At 39.9% G+C, this 27,719-nt stretch overlaps 2 protein-coding genes across 2 annotated transcripts in view; both read left to right on the forward strand.

The window, feature by feature from the left end:
• The window catches only part of LOC135159777 (protein timeless homolog), a 328,531-nt gene extending 314,444 nt beyond the window's left edge, over nt 1-14,087 (forward strand). The window contains exons 22-26 of the mRNA XM_064115817.1: nt 9,086-9,298; nt 10,834-11,118; nt 11,219-11,335; nt 11,995-12,234; nt 13,598-14,087. Coding sequence (XP_063971887.1) covers nt 9,086-9,298; nt 10,834-11,118; nt 11,219-11,335; nt 11,995-12,234; nt 13,598-13,761 — 1,019 coding nt within the window. The 3' untranslated portion in view covers nt 13,762-14,087. The remainder of the gene's footprint in view (nt 1-9,085; nt 9,299-10,833; nt 11,119-11,218; nt 11,336-11,994; nt 12,235-13,597) is intronic.
• A 5,053-nt stretch (nt 14,088-19,140) lies between these two features.
• LOC135159778 (uncharacterized) lies at nt 19,141-21,363 on the forward strand. The gene is made up of 7 exons (XM_064115818.1): nt 19,141-19,273; nt 19,479-19,734; nt 19,796-20,071; nt 20,152-20,247; nt 20,353-20,648; nt 20,726-20,903; nt 21,134-21,363. The coding sequence occupies exons 2-7, from the start codon at nt 19,482-19,484 to the stop codon at nt 21,265-21,267; spliced, it is 1,233 nt and encodes a 410-aa protein (XP_063971888.1). The 5' UTR covers nt 19,141-19,273; nt 19,479-19,481; the 3' UTR covers nt 21,268-21,363.
• The last annotated feature ends 6,356 nt before the right edge of the window (nt 21,364-27,719 follow it).

Below are 27,719 nucleotides of genomic sequence, written 5' to 3' on the forward strand. Positions count from 1 at the left end.
GCTTGACAGCTTTGAGTCAACCAAGCTTGGCCCTGTTGTCAATGTTTGGTAATTTCTACTGGGGGTATCATTTGTCACAGATTGCAATGAATGAACTCATCAAAAAAACTTGAGAAACTAACAAGTAACAGCAGTTTTATGAGTGTAGATGAGTTATTGAAATGTATGGATGGATTTTTTTGGCCATCAATAAATTGCTGGTGAGCCTTCAAGTTCTGATCCAATTAATTTATATCTATCAGGAATGTGTATATGTTTTGTAAGGAATTCTGAGGGAATCCCTTCGCTCACCGCGGAGTACCTACCACATTTTTCTTTTGTAATTATACCGCGAATGACCCCGTCGAGCCAAAGGTTTCAATGAATTGAACAAAAGGTTTGGAAGAAATTAGACGTTAGAAGTTATTGTCATTTCGGTTTCTTTTATCTATATGTTCTTGTTTCGCGTTTATTATGTTTAAGTGAGGGTTATTAAGCCCTAATTTAATATTGCGGATCTTTAATGCGCCTTGAGGTTTCTATTAGGGCCAACCAAATTATTGCGTCTTAGGCGAAAATATTAACGAGCTGCGTGACTCATTTTTGAAAGCTCCTCATTTTTTGTCTTTGCGAAAATGTGTAGGTGCAGTTGGGATACTGCTGCTCAAATAGCGGATTTACGGCGTAGGATGGGAACGTTTTAGGTTTTGGGTGGAAGGCCTCGCGATCAATTACCACCGTTGCCCTCGCGTGAATTGCCAAAGGTCGAATTATGTATAGAATTGTTAGTATCAGGGCGATAGTTTTAATTATAACCGTGAGACTATTTTCTTGTATTTATTTCCGTTTCTCCTAACCCCGGGAGATCCCGAGAATCCGGTCGCAAAGATAAAAAGTTGTCATTGCGGAAATTGAAACTTAGCCCCGTAGGAATCCGAAGTTACCGACCATAGGCTAATCACTGCGTTATCCCAACGCATGGAGCGCTACGTTCCCGTCTATCTCCCTGCACCAAGACGCCATTCAAATCAGTATCTACGCCGGCTTCAATGACACAACCACGTGTTGATCATCCGCACAGAAATTAGAGTTTTGCGGAGTAATTATGGAGATATATTGGGACATTCGAAGTCGGGAGATTAAACAGGAAGCTCTACATCGTCAGTGTATTTCGTCGAGGATCGATCAACGACAATTCGAGAAGTTTTTCCGGGTTGTACCGCCGACACCGTCTCAGTGTGTGTGAACGTCACAACCATGAGTTTCATTATGTAAAGTTAATAACGATATTTAACGCTTTTTGGCATAATAACGACCCGGAATTCTCATCTCAGGTTGATACTCACTGTAACAACACACGTTTGTTACACTCGAGTTAACAATTTAATATCACTCGAGATGTGTAAAGGCTTCTATTTTTATTTTGTCTTTGGAGGAATCACTTATGCGTAACACAGACACCTTTTTTAAATTGGTATTTATTTTTTTATAGATGATACAGATACACGAGCAAGCGAGACGGACAGAGTAATTTTAGTTTGTAATTTACGTTGCACTTTAGGTTGCTTTTCCTTGAGATCACGCGGTTACACTATTGAGGGTTTTAGGCTACCCTTTCGCACGATGTCGTTGATAGAACTAATTTTTGTCTAAGAGGTTCGAGGGATGGAGGAGAGAATCCTCTCTTCGTCACAACTCCCAAGGATTCTGATTGGTCAAAAGAAACATAAAACCCCACCCTTCGAGCTGGATATTGGAATTTGGAAAGTACGGGAAACTTCTTTGCATGTGCAAGGAATTAGCCGTTGAGAAAAAATGAACCCTTGGAAAAGAAGCAAGTACACGGCTGGCAAAGGATTATGTCGTAAACTGGACTCTACGTATGGAAAGATTGACAACCCTGTCCTCTAACATTTGAAGAAAAGATGAGAGAAAAAAAAGAAGAAAAAGGAAGGGAACCAGAAACGCGTATAATTTATGGCGGACCCTTGAAAAGTAGAAACTAAATGGGAAAGTTTGAGCCTCCAGCCCTCGACCTCTCGTTATCATATATTCCTAAATTATTATTATTGCTACTTAGTCTTATTAAATTCCGACAAGAAATCATTTCGTTGTTGGAGACGAAACACTCACAGTTTTGTTTTTTAATGGAGGTTATGTTCTGTGTGGTAGAGCCTAAATAACGCCAAGGATTATGCATTTTTGCCTCTTTGCGATTCCACGCCTTTCTCTCGAGTTAGTAACGTTTTCACGTATCCCACCAGGGTTACGTAATGCTCGTAACCTTTAGGATTTTCGTCTTTAGTTTGCGTACGTTATCTTTGGATACGAGTCAAGGAATTTCTGAATTCGGAGAAACACTCCTGGGCTAGCCGCCTCCCAAGTCGACTCTGCGTTAGTCGCCTTCTCGGATTTTTCGAGTCCCATGCCATCGGCCTTTCGGTATGTTTTACATTCCGCAAATACGTTTTGTGATACGAGCACCCGTGCATTTCAAACTGACTTGGATTTATCTGCAGGTTCTGCGTCATATCGTCGACTATATTCCTAGTAATTTTATGGAATATTGTCTCTGCGTTTATCGCCGATGTATTTATTCCATTTTTGTGCTTTTGGCCTTGCGACTACACTTCATTACAAAAATGTATCAGTTGTGTGATTCGTTGTTTTGCGTGCCTTGATGTCCCATAAGAATTTAATTTTCGCTTGCGCTAGGCGCCTCCGTTGAGAATGTTCCGTACGTTTCTCGCATCAAGGTCGCGCCTCCGTATATCCTATATACCGCGCCCGTCGTTCTAGGTGCTATGCGTTCCCTTTTGCTCCCGGAGCCCGTCCGTTCCACGAATTAGGCTACGTTAGAATTTTGTTATAAATTATGTTTACAATGCCTTAGAACTTTTAGTTCTGATTCATCGAAGCTACCGTTCAGAGATGTTTCTGAAATAATGGTTTATTGTGACGCTTTCGAATAAATTAATCGGATTTGGCCCGACATTGAGGTCATCATATTCTTTGGTTCTCTTTTCATTTTGGGTTTATTTAATTAATTTGGACGGGTAATATAAGTTTTGGGGCTCTCTGCGTACGACACGCCGCATCCCTTGCAATAGAGTGGATGATGAATAGGTTCGAATAATGTATCTTTCTCTCTCATGAAAGATATTAAACTGTGCTTTTTTTCTTATTAAAATTTGAAAACTCTATAATTTATTGTATTTACGATTTTGCCGGCATTCTCGCTGTTTCCTTGAGGTGAAAATAATATAGTTCCGGTATGTCAATATCAAAAATGGTTTTGCATTGGTTTTATTCTAATGAGATAATAGCCCAGCGACCAGTTTCCACCTTAAGAGCCCCTCTCCCCACAACCAACCCCCTGAGTAGCACGAGCATCTACCACCTTTGTCTTGACCTTTAGTTTTGAGTTTTATCTATGTTTACGTTTGAGTTCAGAATTTCGGCTTCTTGTCGTGATTTTCCGCTTCGAGTACGTTTTTCGGTTTGTTGTTTCCGTCGAGAAAAAGAACAACTGGCGCCCTATCGGGAATTCCTTTCCGTTTTCGGATCGTCAAGGGAAAAGGGCGGGTTAACTGGCTGATTTTTATGCAAGTAAAAATTTACCGTGTTACAGTCTAAATAGGCAAATAAATAAAGAATTTAATTATTTGGTTGAACAATATTTACCTGTTCATTTCTCTTGGTTTCCCTAGTTTTTTCAATTCATGAATACAGAGGACGTTATTACGAAAGTTTTGGGATTTTAAAAAACGAATTCGGTCTAGTCAATTTTGAGATAGTCCACATAATTATTTTACTCTAGAAATTGAATATTTTTTAAAATAATCGTTCAATTAAGGTTATTTTCAATGCCATCTATTGTAGTGATGAAAGAATCTATAACCAAAACAAATTTCTTACAAACGACTTCACAGATCGAAGTGAATCTGGGTCCAGAGTTAGTCTCAACTTTTATCAACTATCTTCAACCATTCTCTGGAATTGTTGTACCCCCCTATATGTTTTTTCAACTAAAAAATAACCATGCACAGACATTTTCGAAAAATTTCAGATAATTCTACTTTGTTTTCCCGCAAAGATGCATTTTAGCAGTCTGAATCTGACGATTGTAATGTTTTCATTGTGGAGCAAAAATTATTTTTTGCATGAAAGTGCCTGCAAAATTGTACTGTGACCAGAGTAGAACGCTTTTCAGGTTCGCCGACTCATTTTCATTGTCAACATTTCCGTGTAAAACCAAACCGCATAAATTTTCCACGACAAACATATCGTGCTCCAAAAATTGTCAAAGCAATTACGAAATCAAAGTGTAAACATATGAATTCGCCAATCAATAATGTGGTACCAATGGACCACGTCATATCATCCGCATTTTCGTCGTTTGAAATTGTTGACAAGGATTTTGTAATAACATTTTACTTTTGGGAATTTTCTCACAGAGATATTACTGCATGAAAATTATAATAGAATTATATAATTATAGGCGTGGGAAATAAGTCGAGTCACCAGTTTTGGAAGGCTGGAGGATTGCAGAGAAATTATTTTTCAGGGGGGAATCGCTTAGTTCCATGCTACATAAAAGGGTCCAGGGTGCCAGGCTGCCGAATTTAGCTAAATGTGTTCGGTCACTGTAGAGTGAACTCGGCGACATTTTTGGTGAACAGGCACGGGCGGTGTTTCTTGGCGTAGGTCGAGGAGGGCGACCAATCTAGGAAGAAAGATTCCTGGGGTTAAAGAAAGAGAATGAATCTGTTTCGCGTAATATTTTTCTAAAGTTCCAATATCATCTCTCACAATATTAACTTAAAACTTCAGTTAACCTTAACCGGAACCTTTCAGCGGCTTTACATTGCCATTTCCAAAGCTTAAAGTAAAACGCCAGGAAGTATTAATTTGAGGCTTTCGAAGATCAGAACGTGGAACCTTCGAGTCTTCCCTTCTATATTTTTGGAAATAGTAATTTAAAAACTGCAGAAAGCGATTTGAGATTTTCTACTTAAAATTTATTTCTCATCTTTTTTGGGCGAAGACACCACTCCGCCGCAGTTTCCATAAATTATTGTGAGAAAATGCCGGCCAATTCCGAAGAAAAACTACCTGTGATGAACAAAACTTTGTTGAATAAGAAACTTTTGAAGATTGAAGGTAGACCTGACAGGCCAGTTCAGGTGAAAACTTCCGATGGAAATGAGTATGCACCGAATTAGGTTATATTCACTGCATCCTTGGGACTTCTGGAGACGAACGATAGGAGGTTGTTTGGAGCCAAATGTACCACCAAACAAAGTCAATTTAATTGAACTCGAATGAAGCAACCCGCATATGACTTCTCATTAATTACACAATAAAAATGGGACGATATTGGATTTTTCTTACAAAATATGGATATGAATTATGTCTGAAATATGAACGTAATCTACGATGCTCCCTGGGGATTAGATGATCGCAGTAGTTTCCTCCGATTATGACTTGCGTCCTCAGATAATGAGAAACTACTTTTAAGTGACTAACTGGGAGAAAAATTGATGACATCTGCTGTCATTGTCCCCCAAGATTCTACTCTGAAAGGAGATGGATGATGTTGGCCTATGCAATTAATCAAATGGAATGAAAGCTCAAAGTGATGAGTGTTTGAATGTGTGGTTCGCGCAAAAGGAGCTGTAACCAATTAGAAATAATTTAATGAAGAATCAATCTCTCTGGCTGTTCAAGAAATTTTCGGTCGGACCATACAATCTCACAGAGCCCATGGACATAGGGAGCACTCAGTAGAACATTAATGATAATTTCCTCATAACTGGCAGCTATGTCAGCCTTGATGCTGAGAGGCATGATTCAACTGTTCACGGGCTTACACAGATCTTAATGGCTCGTAATGATGGTAGACCAGCTATTATGTTTGCTGATGCAGCCACTACTGATATCTATGACACTGTCAACGGGACCATCAGAACAGGCTGCTGTAAAACAGAGCGTATCGTTAATAGCCAGAAGTTGATGAAATCATTGTCCTATTCTAAAAAGGAGAGCCACATATCGTATCGAAAATCTCGAATCGAATCGAAATCTCGCAAAGATGTAGCCAGTATCCTATTGGTCGTTTAAATTTTAGGCGCTAATTTTAAAACATAATGTAAAGATCGTTATGATTCACCGTGAGAGAGAGATTCAAGTGTTGATCACTCACTCGCTATGATTCAAGTGTTGATGTCAAATGCTTTCGGACGAATCAAAGGTGAAGCAAATTGATTTATATGACAGAAACAAAACTCATCCTTCATTTTCCGCACGCTGCAGCGCGCGTTCGGTCTCGTAAACATAATAATTGAAAGAGAGCTAGCGATTTCTTATGGATTTAAAGAATTCAATTACTCATTATACCGTTAAAACAAATTCATTGTTTATTAATTCACAGTGTTTGTTTATATTCTCCTTTATTGTGTCATTTAAAATCCAGGTACGCCTGACACCGGAACATATAATTGATTGAAGGGATTGCACTTTGTAACTCTTTACGATCACGTAAGACTTTAACGAACAAATCGTAGGTTTTCACTTATGTTCAGTTATTCTCAAATTGCATTCTCCGTTACGCATTTCCATTACTACTGACTTATATAAGGTGTCATCATCTTTTAGTATCATCAGAGACTAGATCAATTTTTGTCTAATCATTTATGTGAACATGGGGGGGGGTTCTGAGGGAATTGGTTTAGACATTTAGTATATTATGTTACATTTCATTTCGATAGATACTTTTCATTTATAATTCAATGCCCATCATTTTGTATAAAAATTTCCAATTCCGAAGTTGGAGACACTGGAATAATGTGCGGGTGACCCTAGCGCCACTTGCGGCGGCAACGGTAATGCAAGGCGCCGAGAATGGAGCAGCTCAAAATCTTTCAGTAATCGCGGAGTAGCGTAAAGAAACGTACAGCTACAGAATGGTAGAAATATGCGCATGCCCATTACAACGACCTGATGCGAAGTTGAAAATTTGAATAGTACGAAATGTATTGTGAATTGAATTTAGAAGTCGAAATAGAAAAATTTGTCGGTGGAAAAGAATAATATTATCGCAGAACTGTTCATTCCGTGAACTGGATTACATACTGCACTGAACAATGAGGATCTGCCTGGAAAAATGTTGAACGATATTAACACAGTATATTTTATTGGATGTGCTAAAATTTCTTGAATTCATAAGATTTATTAATACTGATTCATTGGTTGTAATGACTTTTTCAATTTAATAGAATTGAAGTATTGAACTATGCTGGAAATTAATTTTTAATGCTATTACTTATTGCCTACTTAGCAAATCAATAACAACCAGACCACTATTCAATATTAAATATTTGACAATGGACCTCCTATAGATATTTCACGATAGCCTGTCATTTCGCAAAATTATCGGAATGAACTTTAACGTCAAGTGTATATCTTAAGTTCAAGATTAGAATTGCTCAGTTTCACAAAAACTAGAATGATTTTTACACGTGGTTAGTGAAAACTTCGTCTGACCGAAATTCCCCGAAAAAAAAAAACAAATAAACTGTAGTTCAGTGAATTTCATTTTTTACTAAGGATTTCTGCTATTCTAAAGTTTCACTTACCACGTAAAAATCATTCTAGCATTCGTATCAATTATCTGTCCAATAATAGAACGAAGTGGCACTATTAGGTTTTGGCATTTATAAAATACTCGTTTCTTGAGTTATTGATTTATATTTCACCCTAATGATTTCCAGAACTTACATAACGTCGTAGAAAATTTGTAGCAACGCCATGAGCAAACAACCTCATTCAATGGTGATCCGATTATTATGCACATTTCATAATCTTGAAATTCGCGAGGTACCTAAATAGTACCGAAAAAAAGATTTTTCACTACATTTCGATAATGTAATTTGATTAAAACAAAAAACCATTATAACTTCTCAGTTAATACCAAAAATGTTTATGAACTATTCAAACATTGTTCAATATGTTAGCTACAAGAGATTCTTATTGGTTTCTCTATTATTTGCTTCACTTCGTGGAATAAAAAATTTCTAAAATATTCTATATTTCCCACTAATAAATTTTATCACTTGACAGCTAAATTTCCAATTCATTGCTGTAGATCTCATGCTATTCAAATTTTAGATCACGTCATGTCTTTCTAGAGGACATGCACTCATTCCTGCTATTCTGGGAGTTAACATTTCTGCGAGCTACCCCGCGCTCGCTAAAAGGTTTTTGCCTGAATTTGCCAATCGAGGGTAATGGGGCTGCTTATGGCACAGTGTGAATGCGTCAATACAACCTCTCACATAGCACACTGTATATTTTATTCTAAATAATCTGACAACGATTAGTACACATTAATCGCCAAAAAATAATTCACATTGAAACATTCTTTTATTCGAATGTGAATAAAAAAACATCAGCCAAACCCATGTAATTTAGACGATCGACTTCTCGATGTTCTACGTTGACGCACTAAGTTCGACCTTCACCGATAAATTAGTCAATCAATTAGGACATTATGACTCATGAACTGGTAGCAAATAATATCCAGCATTTCAATGCATTTGTCTGTCTGTGTGATCCTCTCAGTGAATTTTCAAACTATATGTATGCTATGACAGTCGACTAATTTATCGCGTCAGTGAATCGTAATTGCTTAGAGAAATTTTCAGCTCACTCAGCTCGGGGATTTTGAAACTCATCTAGGTGAATTCTGAATTCGATTGTGTCATCTGAACACGAGTAATAATATCTCATTAATCCCGCTTTGTCAGCTTGAATATCCAATTAAATTTAACATTACAGTCAATATTCAATCTATTCTCCATGATTGCACCGTTTCTCCATTCTCCTCAATCCGATCCTTCCATCTCCCTAATACTTTTTTCCATCTTACCAAATATCACTCCTAGTGATACCCCCCTAAAAGGTAATTTCGCATTCATGAAACACATTGTATGTTATATTCATATTTTATTCATATTTTGCGACTATCGATATGTTTTCAATATATCAAAGAAAATTCATAAAATGGATGTATTTCTGTCTTTCACGTTTATTGGGTTCTTTCCAGAGGTAAAAGCATCGTGGGAACATCAATCGTCTAGCGAGAAATCTGATAGTGATGATTCTGATAGCGAGATTATCGGGAAGGATTCAAAGAGTGGAGCCAACTCAAAGGTAAAGAAGAATCAGAAAAAGAAGACGGATAAGAAGAAGAAGAAACCAGCAGTGGTTTATACAGACGCCCAATTAACTGGACTTCTCAAGGATGTTATCAACAAGAGTAAGTCGATTCATTATTTTGTCAAGTGGTTGACTTGAAGAGAATTCTGTCAAAGGTAGAATCAATTGCAATCTTATTGTTTTCATTCTTTATGAAATAGTCTATTGTGCACGAAGCCGAGAAAAGTGCCAGTTAAAGAACGACGTGAGATTAGCAGCGCGACGGGACGATGTCAGCGTGGCTCACATGCTATTTTAAAGAAATTCGTTAAATTTTGTGTGAATAATTAGAAAAGTGTAACTTTAATGGCTCAGTCGTCTGAGACGGTTAATTTGAATCACATCCCATTTAATTCTGAAATTTTCCACTACGATTTTTATAGGTTCAGGTTTAACAGAATTTATTGCATTAAAAATACAAGTAGTTCACTTATAATCGGCCTTTCCCTGAGGCTCTCCATCACACGGATAGAAATATTGAATGACAAGTACCGGAAAGGAAACGTCAAAATTGCTTTTCCAAACGTGATCAGCGATCGAAGTCAAATTCAATGAAAATTAGGAGCCAGAACTGAAATTTTAAGTTTTTGTCAGGGAAACCTTACATACAGGTCTCCACAAGTTGCTGATCCGTCTAATGACTCACGGCAGCCGGGGAGAATGAATATTTGTTTTTATTGGAAGAAAAAGAATAAATGGACAAAACTGTTACATATGACAGAAAAACAAGTTTATTTAAAAATCCCTTTTTGTTTGGACAACATCAATTCTCTCCAACAAAGTCAACGAATAATTTTTTTCCTCCACTGGAATGTCCCGAAAATGCTCGATGAGTCACAAGGAAGGATTAGTCCGTCTGCTCCTCTGTTTGAAAATTTACGTATCACGGAACGTCAAAATGACCCGACCGTCAACATTATCGGAAGATCCCGGGTTTGAATCCCGGTCTGGACAATCCATTTCGCCAGTTAACTTTCCAGTGAAATTACATCTCGAATGATCTTGCGTCCCTTCCTAATTAATCCAAAATCCTAATCAAGAATTTCTCGTGACATCACACGATGTGGAGCACTCATGGAATGTTAAAATTACCCACTAGTGGCGTCACTAGTATTCCATATCTCACAATTTTTGAATTTGGCGCTGCAATAATTCCATAACTTTCAGTTAAATTTGACTAGTTCCAGAATAATTCCGCATTTTCTTCGTACTTGTTTCGTGGTAGAGCGGAAAATTACCGGAGAATTTTTGAATTATTCCCATCCAGTCCGGGATAAACTACCAAAACATAACTTGCGCTTACGGATTACGTGGACAGTTACGTAATTTTTGGTAATAACTTCTCTCCCTGGGTCACATTCACTATAATCTACTCTGTTCTATAAAGAAGACAAAAATAATTTTAGGATATCTCATCATCTAACCGTAATTCCGTTTTCTATTGCAGTATAATTTAAGTTGTCACAAATTCGTATTGGGAAAACTCACTCAACCAATTTTTTTACGTCCAATGAAATATCTTCGGCCCCAACTATCCCTGAATACTGGATAATAAAAACGTTTTGCATGCACTCATAGAATGTTCTTCATTCTCAGACATGACAGAAGCTTTGGAATGGGTAGTGGAATCCTTGGAAGACGCTGTTGAGGACAGAGATGAGGAAAGTATTGAAGGTATTGCACTTGTACCCCTGGATGATTATTCATCAGCTGCAATGGATTCACCAAGTTTTCAGCGTTTATTACGAGCCATTGGAGTAGAGCCACCGGCTGATGAGCAAGAAGCTTATTGGAGAATACCATCGCACATGATGTCAGCCACCATACAAAAGCGTTGCGACCTAATTAAAAATGGACTCAATGGGATATTCGTGAATGAAGGTATGCTATGATTGACACTGATATTTGGTTAGTTATTGATTGGGAAATTTATGTCATCATAGAGTCATTCGGAATTTAATTTACCATTTCAATATGACAGATATTCTACCGACTATCGATTCTGATAGCGATGGAGCGGCAGGTGAGGAGGAGGGAGGAACACTAGATTTGGAGGAAATTAAGAAGATGTTCAAGGAGGATGAATCACAGTCAACAGGTAAATTATGCAATTCAATTGACTGATGGATTGACGGAATCATTAATTTTCATTCGTATGATATCGTATTCAGTAGGATGATATTTGTTAAGAGCCACGAAGGGTGTACTCCCTCGAAATGCATATTTCGAATCTTCATTGATTTTACTTTCATTTTAATTATCTTCAATGTGATTTTAATTGAATTAATCCTAAAATCGTTTCAACAGTTTGAATTGCTTCTTTGTTCAGCCTATTTCAGATGAACACCTAAAAACGTTATAAAAGTCATTACCGAATAACTCCAAATCGATATACTTGAATAAAGTACTAATAATTTTACAATTTCTACTATTCATGCTTGTTGGACGGATCCTTGTATAACTTCCGGTATTTTGACGTTCTCACTGTCTCCACTTTGCGCAAGGAATTTTCCAGAATTGCTTGCAGTACTTAGCCAACATGTTCATTAATTAGGAAAATGCCTGCATATAATGGGTTGGACATCGTTAGTACGTGATTGTACAGCTAATGATATCGCTTGTCCACTAACTTATTAGCCGTAATTCGATAATTAATTTTCAATGTAATGCCAGTTGATAAAAATAACCACGGCATAGTCAGGATGTACCACAAAATTGATTCATCAGATTGTGAAGTTTTTTTTTTAATCCACTTAGGTCAACGCTCTCAAATTATTGACTCAATGAATAAAGACGACTCCAGCAATGACGAGGATTTGCCTTCAGTGAAAATTAATATTAAAGGCTCAACAAGTCAATCAACTGCTGAATCTAATTCCAGCGATTTCACCCGTAATAAAGGAAAGAAGTCGAAACGAATTAGGAGTCGAGTTTTGATGGAAGACGATTCATCAGCTTCAGATACGGAGACGGAAATTACTGGAGGAAATGCCACAGGTAATAACATTTGTTTATGATTGATTTGGACTTTTTATTTTTTATGAGAGTATACACTACAAAGGTGTCAAAGGCGTGGGTTATCACTTCACAGAAATAAATTTTGAATAACAATAAACCTTCACGGGGAGAAACGTGGGATGAAATAACATTGAACCACTTTTCGATCAAATTTTGACGGAAAAATGACACTTGAGATTAATTTTTATGATAAACCAACTATTAGAAATGGGAATAAATTGAATATAAAATAGAGTAGCCTTACTTACTAATTTTTTAATTTTAAAATTAACGTCTGTACTTCATGGAGTTCTCTAGAAGACTAAAGACTGCTTGCAAAGACCAAAAGAATATTCGTAACCAAATGAAAGAACTGTCTGTTTTCTCTTCCTATGGAATTGCTGTGTATTTATTATTAACGATTGAATTTTCATGTTTTGCATCGTAACGCAATGTTACATAACGTTTACGGGCTCTTTCAGTGAAAAACACGAAAATTTTTTTCTTATGTCCTCCCATAAACATTCGCGGAAAGCGATTGTCGCTTGAAGATTACGTAAAATGTATCGTAATTTGTACTGAATAATTATTTCGCGTATGACAGGAAATAACAGAGAGAACTGCCATTGGACGTAAATGGTCCTCATGCCATAATCTCTTTTTCGTTGCTGAGGCGCGGAAAGCGCTACCTACCCGACTGATCTAATGACGATAGGTTAAATATTATGTTATAAGACAGGACTCCACTGAGATACATTACAGCTCCTAGGAGTATAGATGCTTACTTACATGTGACATGACAGTTGAGCGTTATTCATTTTTTAGTATTTCGATTAAGATTCCCCCAACCCCCTTCGTGCGCCCCTTCGCCCACCAACCATAGGTCTTCGTAACGACAAATAGATTATGGCATGAGGACGATTGAGTCGGATTATGAGTCGTGTAAAGTTTGCAGCGCTCGGCTCGGCAAGTCTACGTCTCGGCTCGCCTCCGGCAACCTTAGTTTGACTGGTTCAATTCATAGTGAGTGGTCGTCGTCATACTTCCTGCTGTCTTCCGCGATGCTCTTGATGGAGGGGGGTCCCTAGGCAAATCATCACTCGATGTGATGTTATGGGGGATCACTCTGCTCTGGATACCAAGGGGGGGGGCAATATCGCACTGTGAGTGCTGGGGGGAAGGGTTAGGGGGGAGGGGTAGAAGTTTACTGAGGAATGTGGGAGCTAATGGCAGCAGGAAAAAAATCTAACCTGCCATACGATGGCGAATTATTAGGGGGCGAGGGAAGGGCACAAAAATCTGCCTCGTCACAACCTTTATATTCCATTCATAAGTGGTAAATTTAATGATTGTTTCTTCTAAGATGAAGCTAAGAGACTTCGCTCTGACAATTCTGACCTGGAGGATACGCCAACACTGAAGAAACGTCGTATTATTGGCAGTGACGAAGAGGACACCGTGGGAACTACTTCGGAGCAGCGGAAGACTAAGCAAGGAAGCAAAATCATCAGCGACGACGAAGATTAATGCTGTCAACTTTTCTCATTATTTGTGTGTGCTTGAACTATTTTGTAATCACTTCAGTAAATATTGCTCAATAAATAACAACCTTTTTCATGAATCAATAATATGCTATTTTGTCAATATGAATTCCATGTTCGGAATGTATGACCGCACCAAAAATCTATAAAACATAATGGAAATCGATAAAAAAAAAGTGATTTTTAATGGTCAGATGTACAGTATATCAATGATTTTTAATGAAATCAATGAGAAGTAATGGCGGACATGAGGCTATATTACTCGTATTTTTTCATTATTGTGTTGACCGGCTTAATTATTGTACGCCATTCCCTTCAATACATGTACGGAGAGATAAAATTTTATCGCTCAATATTGTTAACATATGCTGTATCCGCCGAAGGAATCGTTTAGAATTGTTTTGACTCTATGCTCAGATTTCATTAATAGTTTGTCGAAATGGAAATTACATAATTTATTACTAAATCATATTACGTGTGACATGTCGCTGAGCCTGAGGGGGTACGGGCAGTTAGGGTTCTATCTTCAATACGGTGCCCTGCTGACTCAAGAACTTGCGACTACGAAAAAGTCGAAGACATAGTCAACCAGCTCATTATAGACTGTCCGATATATACACCACAGCGGGAATACTTTGTGGCAATAATTGGGAATCTTCAATGGCCCCAAGCGGCACAAGCTCTTGTATCATCTAGGAAGTGATCCGCTGCGTTTGCGGAATTTTGTAGAAGGTGCATATGGCTGAAGTGTGTACTTGTCTATGCGGTCATCGGAAGTGGCTATTTCATCGTAAAGTGAGAGTATGAATGAGACCAACCAACCCTGGTCATCGGAGAAGGGGTGTTGAGGCAGGCATCTGATCATCTTCTAACTTGTTATCTCTATTTTTTTAAGTTGGGCTGTAATTCCAATATCGTATGTAACGAAGAAGCGACAGGAAAAGAGAGGGGATGACGCGTGTGGTGGGGCAGTCGAACGGAAAGAGACATGGGAGAGAAACGAAAACGTGATAGATTCGGAGTAGGAACATGGCTTTATGTTAATATGATGAACAATCCTAATAACACCTTTTTATTAATATCGAGATAGTTCACTGGGAATTACCAATCCAGTGGCATCAAGTGCTTTTTGGCATCAAATGTGAGTCTAGCGACAGTGTTGGCCGGCTCCGGTCTTGTTGTCATGACTAAGTAGATAAATGCTCCAATGGCTTCACGATACGCCCAGTTGTTGGCCTCGTTTTCCTCAGATTCTCCCCTCAGTTCATTTCCCGGTATCCAGGGTGTACTGGCTGCATTACAGTCTTTCAAATGAAAACGTTTCAGTAGACTTCTGATATATGCTTTCTGCGAGAGAGTGATGGAGTCCTTTTCCTGGTGAATCTCCAGTCGGAGACAATGTTTTGCAATTCTCAGCTCGCTAATTTGAAAACTTCTCGATGATCTCTCTTTGACTTCAATCATCCCCTTCTCGTCATCAGTGACAATCAGGGTATCGTCAACATAGAGCATCAAAATCAGCAATCTATCGTTTCTTCTGGATTGTACTAAACGTGGATCGGTGATGATGAGTACATTTCCAATGGACTTCAGTTTCTGTATCATCTCCATATACCATTCCCTGCCTGACGGTTTCAAGCCATACAGCGCGTTTATCAACAAACAGGCATCTCCACCATCATTCAGGTCGGGGATCACCTCTCGTGTTCTCTTTCTATTTAACTCTAAAGTCGGGTGTAGAAGAGCTATTCGATGCCCAGGGCGACCCGGGCCCCAGGGCCTGCATTGCTGTCAAAAAAGCATGCGGCGCCAGGGGAATGGCTTCTGTCACAGGGACCTGGTGGTGGTTGTCATGGGGCTTCGGGGAGAGGAAGTGACGGAGGACGTTGTGTTCCGTTCGGCCTACTTCCCGCATGATTCTCCGACACTGCCACCCACTAAAGGGCTGCAAGATCTAGTGAACCACTGCAGATCTAAAAAGCTGCCACTCATCATAGGATGTGATGCGAACGCGCAGAATATGGTGTGGAGCAGTGAGAGATGCAGTGGTAGGGGCACTGCTCTCTTAGAATTTATGGCAAATGTGGATCTGAAGATCCTAAACAGGGGCTCTAGACCCACATTTGTCACTTCACGCTATCAATGTATCATTGACATAACCATGTGTAACCGCCGACTGGCGGAGCGGTGCATGGACTGGATAGTGGATCGGGAGGACACACTCTCCGACCGTCGACGCAATAGATTTGACATTAAGGGCTGTCCCAGGCTGCAACAGGATCGCCTGCGCAGAAACCCAAGGGCCACCGACTGGGACTTCTTTGAGAGAAACCTGGGGGAAAGGCTCAGGGTAGGACGCGTCACCCAAGCCATGATGATGCCTAGATTTATATGGCTAATTGTAGCCTGGCAACATGAGTTCGGTCAAGCCAGATTAGAGCTGGTATGAAAATCTTGACAGCCATAGGCTTGGACCAGACTAATTATCAATAACGATTCTTAGCAATTATAAAAAATTATCTCCACAGTACTTTTTTTTTAGTGGGAATATAGTTCCCATCACGTGACGTCTCTAGAGACGTCACGTGACAAGATCTTGTCATAGGATTCACTATACGGCAGTTTCTTGCACGGCTGACGTCAGAGATCAGCTGCTAATTTTATAGCTGTAGTTATTTCAAAAAACAAACAACAGTGCTAGTGCTAGTGTTTTGCCTCATGAATTCTTATCAAAACGAGTTAGCGAGTGTGAAATCTCCCATATCCGAGTAGTTGGATTATCGTTACTAGTATGGCGTCGAATACACGCAATAATTATAAATCGACTGAAAGAGTGAGGAAATATCGAATTTTGAAGAAATTCCGAGAGTCTTATGAGACTAATAGTTTCGACAGTGGTGATGATGAGGTGTTACTTGAACAATTATCGACTACATTCGGTGAAGAAAATGAGAATGATTGGGTTGATATTGAACAGTATAACCTCAAAAAGTGCATGGACCAATTCCACCAGAGTTGTAGTGATGATTCTTCGTCCAATGACATTCCTGTTGCAAATTTCACAGAAAATTTAACTTTCTGTGCTGAGAATGCAGAAAACTTCACGGATGAGCAAAATTGTGCAGAGGAGCCAACTGTGGTTCGAGAGCAGAACGCACCATTTCCTGAACCCTGTAATTTGGAGCAGATGATACGTCAATGGGCTGTAAATAATATTGGATCCATAAAGTTGAAAGCTGTAACTGAAATGTTACAAATATGGAGGAGTGTGGGCTTTACCGATCTGCCACAGACTGCTCACAAGTTGCTGGGCTTCAAACATAAAATAAAAACGAAAAATCTACTCACTCACAAAAATGAAATTGGTGATTATGTTTACCTTGGCATTGAGAATGGCCTGCAGAAACAAATTGTTTCAGATATATACACAGAAGAAACAATTAGTGTTGTGGTACACGTAGATGGAATGAGAGTTTATCATCATTCAAAGGGTCAAATGTGGCCAATTTCAGCCAAAATTGCACACCCTCAGTATCTGACAACTCCATTTGTGGTAGCACTCTTTTATGGAAAATCCAAGCCCAAGAATGTGTCGCTGTACTTGAATGATTTTGTGGAAGAATTGAGAAAACTGATTACTGAGGGAATAAATATTGATGGTAAAAAATATAACTTTAAAATAGCAGCTATTATCGCTGACAGTCCAGCTAGAGCATTTTTAAAATGTATCAAAGGTGCGACTGCTTTCTATGGGTGTGAACGATGTACGACTGAAGGTCAAACTCGGAATAAAAAGAGAATTTATCCAAAAACTAAATGCTCCTTACGCACAAAAGACACCTTTAATACCCAAGTTCAATCTGAACATCACTTGATGGATCCAATAACGAAAGAACCACTCGTATCACCTCTAATAAGCATCCCTGGGTTCGATGCAGTCAGGCAGGTCCCCATAGATATCATGCATTGTTTGTTCTTAAATGCGATGAAAATCCTGGGTGAAAAGTGGGTGAATAGGGAGAAAAATCCATACAGATTAAGGAGAGCTCAAGTACGTGTTTTTAAGGAATTGATGGATTCCGTGACGCCGTTCATACCTACAGAGTTTCAACGAAAGAATTTCGATGCAGAAGATATTTCTCATTGGAAGGCTACCCAATATGCATTTCTATTACTGTATGTAGGTGGGGTGATACTCAAATTTGTCCTTGATGAAGAAAGGTATCAGCACTTTTTGTTACTCTACGTGTCATGTCGTATCCTCTGCAACAATGTATGGGTCGTGAACCATCTAAAATTAGCCAGAAAATTATTGATAAATTTTTTTGAAATCCTGCCACTTTATTATGGGGATGATTCCCAGACTATGACATTTCATAATTTATTACACGTACCTGATGATGCTGAGTATTTTCGAGCTTCTTTATATGATTACTCAGCATTTTGGGGAGAAAATTACATTGGAAAACTGAAAAATTATGTCAGTAGCAGAGCCAAACCTTTACCCCAAATTATCAATCGACTAAATGCTCTTGAATCTGGTGAAAATATCAAGATAAAGAAACGTGAACTGATTCGAGATGTAAAGAGGAAAAAAATAACTGAAAAGATCCTAAACAATGGAGAACATTTCGTTTCACTGGAGTCTGTCACTTTTCATAATTTTGTTTTACGTACTAATGAACCAAATAATATAGTACAATTGATTGATCGACATTTATTCAAGATCACGAGTTTATGGATAAAAGAAAAAAATTTTAGTGATGTAGAAAATCGGAAGAATATTTTTATCGAGGGGTTCAGAGAAGAAGAAATAAAGGATGTATTTAGTGCACCGTGTCCTTCACAACAAATTGGAGTTTTTCAACTTAAGAAGTGGTCTAATATCAGTGAATTCTTATCACTCAATCAGGTCAAATATAAGTGCATGGCGTTGACAATTCAGAAGAAAGAGTACATCATTTCCCTGCTTCATACGGATCCTGACTAAATGATGGAGAGTATGAAGTAGATGGAAATTCCAAGAAATTTCCTTGGCTTATTTTTTCGCGTAGAAACTATTCATTGTACTAGCATTCTAAATATAAGTTAAAAAATGTCGGTTCGCATGCACGATTTATTGTAGTTGCTATGTGAACGACTCTTAAGGACACGCAAGTAAGCGGCCGGACCCGGGGAGTGTATACGTTGGTGGGGAGTGGGGGTAGTACATGTGCTCAGTGCTGTTGAGGACTTCAAGGTGAACGTTCGTTTGTTCTGCGTTCATCCTCTACATCGCCGGAATAAAACATTTTTATTTTCAATCACGTGTGAATTAATAAAACTAAAAATTTGAAAAAGAAACAAGACTGACTCATTGTGTTGTGGAAAGACTCTTGTGGACTCATTTGTGAACCCCATTAAATTTTTTAGTTCGCCATTTTCACAATTTTTAGCGTGTCCACAGACACGTGCACGTGTACAATACATCCATTGCCACATTATTCACAGAGTTTTAGGTAAGTTATGTTATTATACACGAAATTATTTTATTGTTGTGAATTATTTTATTATTTATTATCATTATTTTATTGTTGTGAATTATTTTATTATTTATTATCATTATTTTATTGTCATGAATATAGAAAAGTGGGCATTTGATTAACCTCAAAATCAAAGTAATCAACGGCCTATTAGTTGAAATAATTCTTCCCCTTATTGTAGATAATGAGTGCTAAGGAGAGCCATAAATATCGGTATCGACTCGTTGAATTCGTGGGAGAATTCACCGACGATGGGAAAAAAATAATTGAAATCGTTGCTGATGGATGGGTACGAAAAAAATTTGATGAAAACATGAAAGATTTCTGCTACTATCCTCCTAAAAAAGATTGGCCACAACTCGAACAATGGCTGCAAGAAGAGCGTCCCGTCCAAAATTCATGGGGCAGTTATGAGATCGAGATCCTTGGTAGAGCAGGTGAATTTGATTGTACATTTTCCACTTTATTTTTACACTAAGGGGTGCTTTCCTTCCACAGCCACGTTCGAGAAAGCTAAAAAGAAGCTTGAAAAGCTTTATAAAACTCGCTCAGATCTTGAAACAGATTCTGAGGTGGACAGTGCCTCTGGATTTGGTATCACACGAAAGCGAGCTGCGAGTATATTAAAGACTTCTTATTCTCTCGAGACCATTGAAGAAGAGTCAATTGTATCTCCGAAGCGATCCCGAGAAGATGCTGATTCTCTAAGTACTGGAACTGAGGCTTTAATCCCTAGTGCTTTACAAAGTGAAAGGTCAATGAATCCAGTGCAAGGTATATTGTCTGCGTTATATCCAAGTTCTCTGTTAAATATTTTTTCTTATATTTTGGGTTACAATTCCTCCTTTTTCTAGCCACGCACAGTGCCTCAAATAAGATGCACCGAAGAAGCATTTACGAAGATCGCCTGCAAGAATTGAGAAAACAAAACCAAGATGATCCTACAAAAAGTAAATATTCCAAGTTCGGTTGTAGAGGAAAAATTAAGAGAAGTCTTTGAATTCCAAAGACATCAATCCTAATCAAATGGACTAATAGCTGTGTATTTTTTCCAGTGTTTATTGCTGATTATCTGGATGCATCTCTAGCCCTTCTGTTACATAACCATAAAGGAGAATTGCGCAATTTGAGGAGATGTCATCAATTGGACATGGGTAATCACACAAATGACTTGAAGCAATCCATAAAAGCTCCTATGATGCCTATTGGGGAGAAATTTGTTTTGGTTGATCACAAATTGGGGATGAAAATTCCACTGGATACACTGGGAGATTTTGAGAAATGGGAGAAATCGCTGGATTTAGACCATGCTGAGAATGTGGAGGAAGTCACTGAACGTCGAGCTGCTTTAGTAAATAGCTTGGATTTTTAACAACCAGAATTATAGATCAGAACGATTTGTTTAATCATTGTGAATAAATTTTTCAGATGGAGTTCATGACTGCTGAGACGTCGAGTTCGAATGATTTTGTGAAAGATGCCAAAACAATTCTCCCTCTCTTCATTAATAAGCCGGTACAACTTCTTTACAGTGGCATTGGGCGTGCAACACGCGGAGTTGCAAAGAAGAACTTCAGCAAAACAATGAGTTATGCATGCATGAGAGGTAAGTTAATCAAATTTTATCAAATCCGCTTTCTTAAAAAAAATATTTCTTGACCTTTATTTCTAAATTTTGAAATTATTCACAAGAAAACGGTAAAAGACTTGTTGAAATATTCTAGAACTAGAAAAATGTCTTAAAATTTTTCTCTAAATCTACGAGTGTTCAGTATACCTGCAATAGCTATAATTATCATAGTGACGCGGCTTTATACAAAATTGTCTTCTGTGCAGACTTTCTCAAAGCCAAATACAAGAAGTCAGAAAAGGAGATGATGCTCATAACAACGACCAGTAACTGGTTAGCAGCCGCACTAGATCGAGATGGAGGAGCTGCCGAGAGGAAAAGAGCCCAAAAGTCTACATAACATCGGTTCAATGGAACATTTCCAGTATTCTATGTTTTTCTCACTTATAACTGATTCCAAAAATTTTTGTATTTTTCCAAGAAGAGACAAATAATTATCGCTTTTTATTAGATAATATGACTTTTCATTGTAGACGATGTATAACCAGGCTTAATTTAATCTAAATTTCCAAGCTTGGTCGAACCAAATACCTAGGCTCGGCCCAATCTAAATTGCCAGGCTTGGAACAATTTTATTTACCAGGCTTGATCCAAGCTAAATTCCTAGGCTTGGATTGACCCTCGGTCCGAGCTTGACCAGAGTTGCATGCCGGGGTTGGCCCAGGCTTGATCCAAGCTGAATTCCTAGGCTTGGATTGACCCTCGGTCCGAGCTTGACCAGAGTTGCATCCCGGGGTTGGCCCAGGCTTGGATCCAAGCCTCGGACAGGCCTGTCTTATCCTGGTCCAGGCCTCGACCAGGCCTGGGCCAGTTGTTAATCCCCACCTGGGCAGAACCGCGCGAAGTCCTGGAGCATCTGGTTTGCACACACTGTCCTGACTCTATCATAGCGCACCCAGGGGAGTGTCCTGGGGCAAACTAGACGCAAACAGGAAGCGGCGATCCCGACTGGGAGCTAGTCGCAAGAATAATAACGCTGGACACGCTGCGATGGGCGGCGGACTCCTTCGAAATGTACAAGAGCCCGGGTCCGGATGGAATATATCCGGATCTCTTGCGAAGAGGGGGTCCACTGCGCAGACTGTTGCCGGCACTGAGGGCCTGCCCAGCACTGGGCTATGTGCCCAGTAAATGGCAGGAAATCGGAGTGGTTTTGATGCCTAAGCCGGGTAAATGCAGCTATGATAATGCTAAAGCCGACAGATCGATCAGTCTGATCTCCTTCTTACTGAAGGCGCTCGAAAGACTGGTCGACGGGCACCTCAAAGAGGGAGCACTGAGGGTGAACTAGATCTGCCTCTCACAGCATGCATACCAAACTGGCAGATCGACTGAGACTGCATTGCACCACTCGGTCGGCATAATAGAGGACGCAAAGGAGAGGAAGGAGGACACCCTCGGTGTCTTCATAGACATAGAGGGAGCTTTCGATAATACATCCTTTGACATGATGGAGAAAGTGGCAGCATCGCTTGTGATCGAGGCCTCGATCACCAAATTGATAGCTGCCATGCTGTCATGCGGGCAGAGTTGTCCACTCTACCCGCGGGGATAGTACGGTCAGGGCCGTCGACGGGAGTGGCTGCCCGCAGGAGGGAGTTATCTCCCCACTCTGTGTGGAGGCGGTGGAGAGAGTAGGCGGGCTTATGATGCTAGGTATAACTGGGGCCCTTCGGACGACTTCGAGCTCAGCGCTGGAGGCCCTGCACTTCTTGCAACCGCCTCACCTAATTATAAGTAATGAGGCGACAAAACCGGCTGTGAGACTTCGGCTACAGGGAACGTGGTAGGGAGCCAGGAGTGGGCTATACTGGTGTCCTCAGCGCAGACAGAGAGCTGGAAGAGCTACTCTCGCAAGGGGTTGACGCCTGTCGACCAAGATGGCATTTTCAGAGGAACTTCTCTGTCAACCTCAGATGAGGAGAAACCCCCAGAGAAGGATGCGGATTGGACGCCGCAGGGGCTAGTCTGGTATACAGATGGATCTGAGGCGAGCGCCCGAGCAGGAGCGGGGGGTTTGGTCTGAGGGACCCGCAATAGCGAAAGCCATCGGGCTGCACTCGCACGTGACCGTGCTCCAGGCAGAGCTAGCTGCCCTGAGGGCCTTCTGCCAGGATGATCCTGCAAAGAGGGGACAAGGGCAAAAAGATCTTCATCTACTCGGACAGCAAACGCGCGCAGAGGGCAATACTCAAATACGCGTGTTGCTCAAAACTAGTGGGTGAATGCATAGTGCTGATGGAAGAAATCGCTGCACACAATCGACTAGAGGTGGCGTGGATTCCAGGCCACCCTGGCATTATAGACAACGAGGAAGCCGATGAGCTAGTCAAAGACGAGTGCTGGAGGGCCTTTCAGGGGGAAGTCGAGCACGTAGGCGTGCACACTGATTTTGAGAAGGACCTGGTTAAGGAACGTGGGGACAGGAAGATTGTGGTTAAGTGGGGCTCGGAAAGGGGCGCCTGACACAGAAAATCTCTCCTGAAAAGACCCACAAGGAATGTGGCAGAAGCATTGCTGGGCCTAAACAGGACTAAGCTCCTAGCTGTAGTGGGGCTTATCACTGGGCACTGGCCTGTGGCTCTGTACCTATCGAGAATAGGCAAAGGGACTGGCCGTCTAAGCAAAACATGCGGGTCGCTAGAGGAGGACCCTCATCACCTATGCACAAGATGCAGCGGACTCGATGAGGTCAGATGGGAGGTTTTCGAGTCCGCATGCACAGATATAACATACATGTCGACCGGGACGGTGTCAAGGGACTCAACGAATTAGCGGGTAGGGCACAGATATTCGAGACCATCAACTAGATGGCTGCCTAAGACAGAGTGTAAAATGACCGACAAGCTGATTACACTTGTGGATTAACGAGGACTGTCTAGCGGCAATAAAGGTCAGTCATCATCTAAAAATTTTTCTGAGTCGAGTGAAAATCCTAGAACATCTTTGGAATGGAAGTAGTACCAATTGACTTAAAAAATATCCATTGTTTATAGTTTATCACTGACTTTTTGAGCATTTTCAACATTTCCATCAAATTTATCTATTTCGCGTGTTTCACATTCAACAAACCCTAAATGTCGCAATGACACAACAAACACAGCAACGAGAAATGACGCAACAAACCCCATGTGTCAGAATGACATATATTTATGATGGAAGAAATAATAGCAACAACAATCAATGCAAAATCAACAACAAATAACACCGGGCTTGGTTCTGCTCAAGGATTTCCATCAAAAGCTGATTGTGCCCATTTCGTTCGGTTTCCAAGTCGACTTTATCATTTCATATCTCGTCACTTACGATACAAGGAGGCAATCGCCGGCAGTCTCCCTTTTCAAAATATTCGTCTCAACATACTTCATTTCAGTTCATTAAAATATGTATACCCATTGGGGTCACGTTTTGCAAATATTCCCAATTCTCTACTTTTTTGGGGAACAATCTTGTGAGCACGGCACCACAAAAATAATCAGTTTATGGCACCAAAACACGTCGCAACTTAACAATTAGTATTTATGAGAGGATGATGAGCCGTTGCAGGAAAATCACAAAAGTAACCGAGTGGTGACTAATCAAGTTTAGTCCCACAAAATGAGCAGTACCGAGAAAACTGATATAACAGAGCAGGCTGAAAGATCGAGAACGTTCGAACAACAATTCTGGTACCAAGAACGACCACGGTATACACTACAACACTCGGAAATAAATGAGGGTGAGTGACAAGCCACTATATGGCAAATGCCGCCCAATTCGGAGGTCCGATGACCCCATAACGGCTATTATATTGTGCAATTATACAGTTTTTAAAAAAATCCCTGGTCGATTTTGTCCCGGGGGTCTCTTTAACCCCCAGCCCATTTCGCCCTACTCGCCTCTATAAAATTGGCACGAGAAGGAAACGTCTGTACTCCGCAACTCTCTCTCGGAGACTAAAAAGTGGCCACACAGATCAAAAGAATGTTCGTCACCTAATGAAAAGTATCCTAGGTTACTCCCCCCCCTTCCACCTTTGCGTTGCTAATTACTACTGTGAAATTCAAAATTGACGCGAACATCATGAAGCAGTAACTAGTTGACAACGATATCGATCATGACTATTGTAAACGAATTAGCTCAATTATTAAAGTAATCACCGCATGCGAAAGATCGTTTAACAAACGAATGAATGAGGGGTCTTCCCTTCAGTAAGCACAACCACGTTTATCCCAGCTCTCCTCCGCCAGATTGCCCTAACCAGTTGGTATGCCAAAAATGCCAGGGCGAGAATAACACCAACTCTTGCACCGGCAATATGATCATCACATGCAGTTCATGTTCAGTTCAAATGTTCTACCAGACCAATGACGCCAGTCGGAGTCTTAAGTACCCCCATTAATTCAATTTACAAAAAATCAGCTAAACTCCACAAAACCATCACCAAAACTGATTCTATCCAGGCCTTTAGGACCACTCACGACTTCAAAATTAACTCCTACGTCAACCAGATCACCAACCCGAAAAATACCGACAGATAAGAACTCATCGCTCAACTCCAAAAAACCTTCATCGGCACTTTCAGAATTGAAAAAGCGGCAGATTTCTCTGGTAACAAAGTGTACACCCTAATTTGCAATCTTAACGCATTGAAGACCCCCTCACCTACCGAACCTTCCTTAGGCAGAAGAACGATAACCGAAAATGGAGGAAATTGAAATCTGATATTCCAACAATCAGCAGCTACACCAACAAGGAACTACTCATAACAAACTTCGTGGAAAACCATAATATTAACTGCAATCCATTTGCAAAAGCCAATATCAATGAGAACACTAACATCAAATACGAAGATTGGTTTTCAATGGGGAACATTGCAGTGATAACTAGAGAAAAACCAAGAAAAGGTACACTAGCATAAGCTCCCCTGAGCCTTCAACTGAAAAAACAAAATGCTCCAGTATTGACCTATCAAATGAATGAAATAATTCGGTTTCCTTTCGCATTTAGAGACGAACCGTTTCACATTTTTTTGATGTACTCATACCATTCCGCAACATAGTTCTTTGTGCATAATGGCAACACCACAAATATGCTATTATAATAAGGGATGTCAACCATGACAAACACAAAAACCGTCAGATCAAAGATTTTCTTTCTTCTGGACAGTACATTCAACTACATATAGATGCAACAGTCATCATTTCGGGGAATAATGACATTTAACCTGCTCTGCTGTTCTCGATCAAAAATATGTACAATAGGGTCCATGACATCGAGTTCTTTCCAGACCTGTGATTTGACCACCTAGCGATCAAACTGAGCATCACCAAAGACCCCTGTATTCACATTGTGGACCCTCACCCCCGTCACCCTCCTGCTGAAAACCTTCGCAAAAACGGACATGGATAACTCAATGAAGAAGTACAACGGTACCTCCTTAATTACCCTAAAATCAAACAAGAAAACATTACAGCAGTCAATGCATTGCTATGGGAAAAGTGACAAAACACAGGCCGAAACCTAAATACTATTTGCGCAATTATACGCTGCCACCATTCATCATACATCTGATTGAAACTAAAAGAAGGAAATACAAAATTTACCACGAGAAGAAATTTCAAAATATCCCCAACTTTAACTAAGAAATGAAAACCGAAATCAATTCTCTGAATAAAAAAACCTACATTTTCTCCCAGGAATTGAGGTCCTATCAATGGCTACAGGCCTGCCAAGAAATTGGCCACACACAGGTTAAGGCATATTGATCCACCAGTAAAAAAGCCGCAAGATACAGACCTGAAATGACAATTCCAGAAATCATATTCATCAACAATAGATAAACATTCCGGTACTGGATATTTAAGATGACGGTGGCTGTTGGTGTAGGTAGAATTCGGCATGATGGATTTGTACTTTACGAACGGTCGGTAATGACGACTCTCATTTATCGATAACCGGCGGAGGGTCCACTTTTCGAATTGGCGATCATAAATCTGCTTGCCCGGGCGGGGGAGGGAAGGATTCCTGATTATGGATATCTGATATCTGATGACCAATATTTGAGATCGGATACCTAATAGCTGATGTCTGATATTTAATGTCTGATAACTAATATCTGAAATTTAATATCTTGTACCTGATATCTCATAACTGGCGTTTGCTTCATATCTAATAGCAATTAATACCTTTTGTGATGTTCGATCGATGTCTTTGTCAAGCGTTAATGGTAATTCTGCATCAACTTTAAATTGTAAATCATACCTGATTCGATCATTCTCCAATCCAGATCGACGCCTCACAAGCGAACCGTTCTCCTTGAGTTTACCAGTGAGGTCGTACCCGTTGTATAAACACGGGTGGATACATAGTGTAAGTGACTTTAGACCATCTTCTGGACAGGCCGGACGCCGGTGGAGATTTCGTACTGACCCAATCTTTATTTTATATAATTAAAAGATCTAATTCACGATTCTAAAAATGTTTCAGAATTGCTACGGAAATTAAAGTAATACAGCTAATGTTTCAAGCAAAATTGTGAATACTTGAGACTCGATACTTGTTCTTTTCACTTGGGCGACCAACGTGCAAATAGGCCATGTATTTCAATAACTTACCACAGTCTCGTCAGTTCGAAAGCTTGCTCGTTTTGCTGACAATCATATTTTTGCTTTGCTCAAAATTGGATAATTTTTTTCGTATTCGTCATACCAATACTAATGACCAAATTAGAAGAAAGACCAATCACGTAACGATTCGGAACCATTCCGTTTGTTCATTTCAGAAGTCACCAAGATATATGAGTCATGAATT

This window comes from Diachasmimorpha longicaudata, chromosome 2, assembly GCF_034640455.1.
Source record: "Diachasmimorpha longicaudata isolate KC_UGA_2023 chromosome 2, iyDiaLong2, whole genome shotgun sequence".
Taxonomy (NCBI): domain Eukaryota; kingdom Metazoa; phylum Arthropoda; class Insecta; order Hymenoptera; family Braconidae; genus Diachasmimorpha; species Diachasmimorpha longicaudata.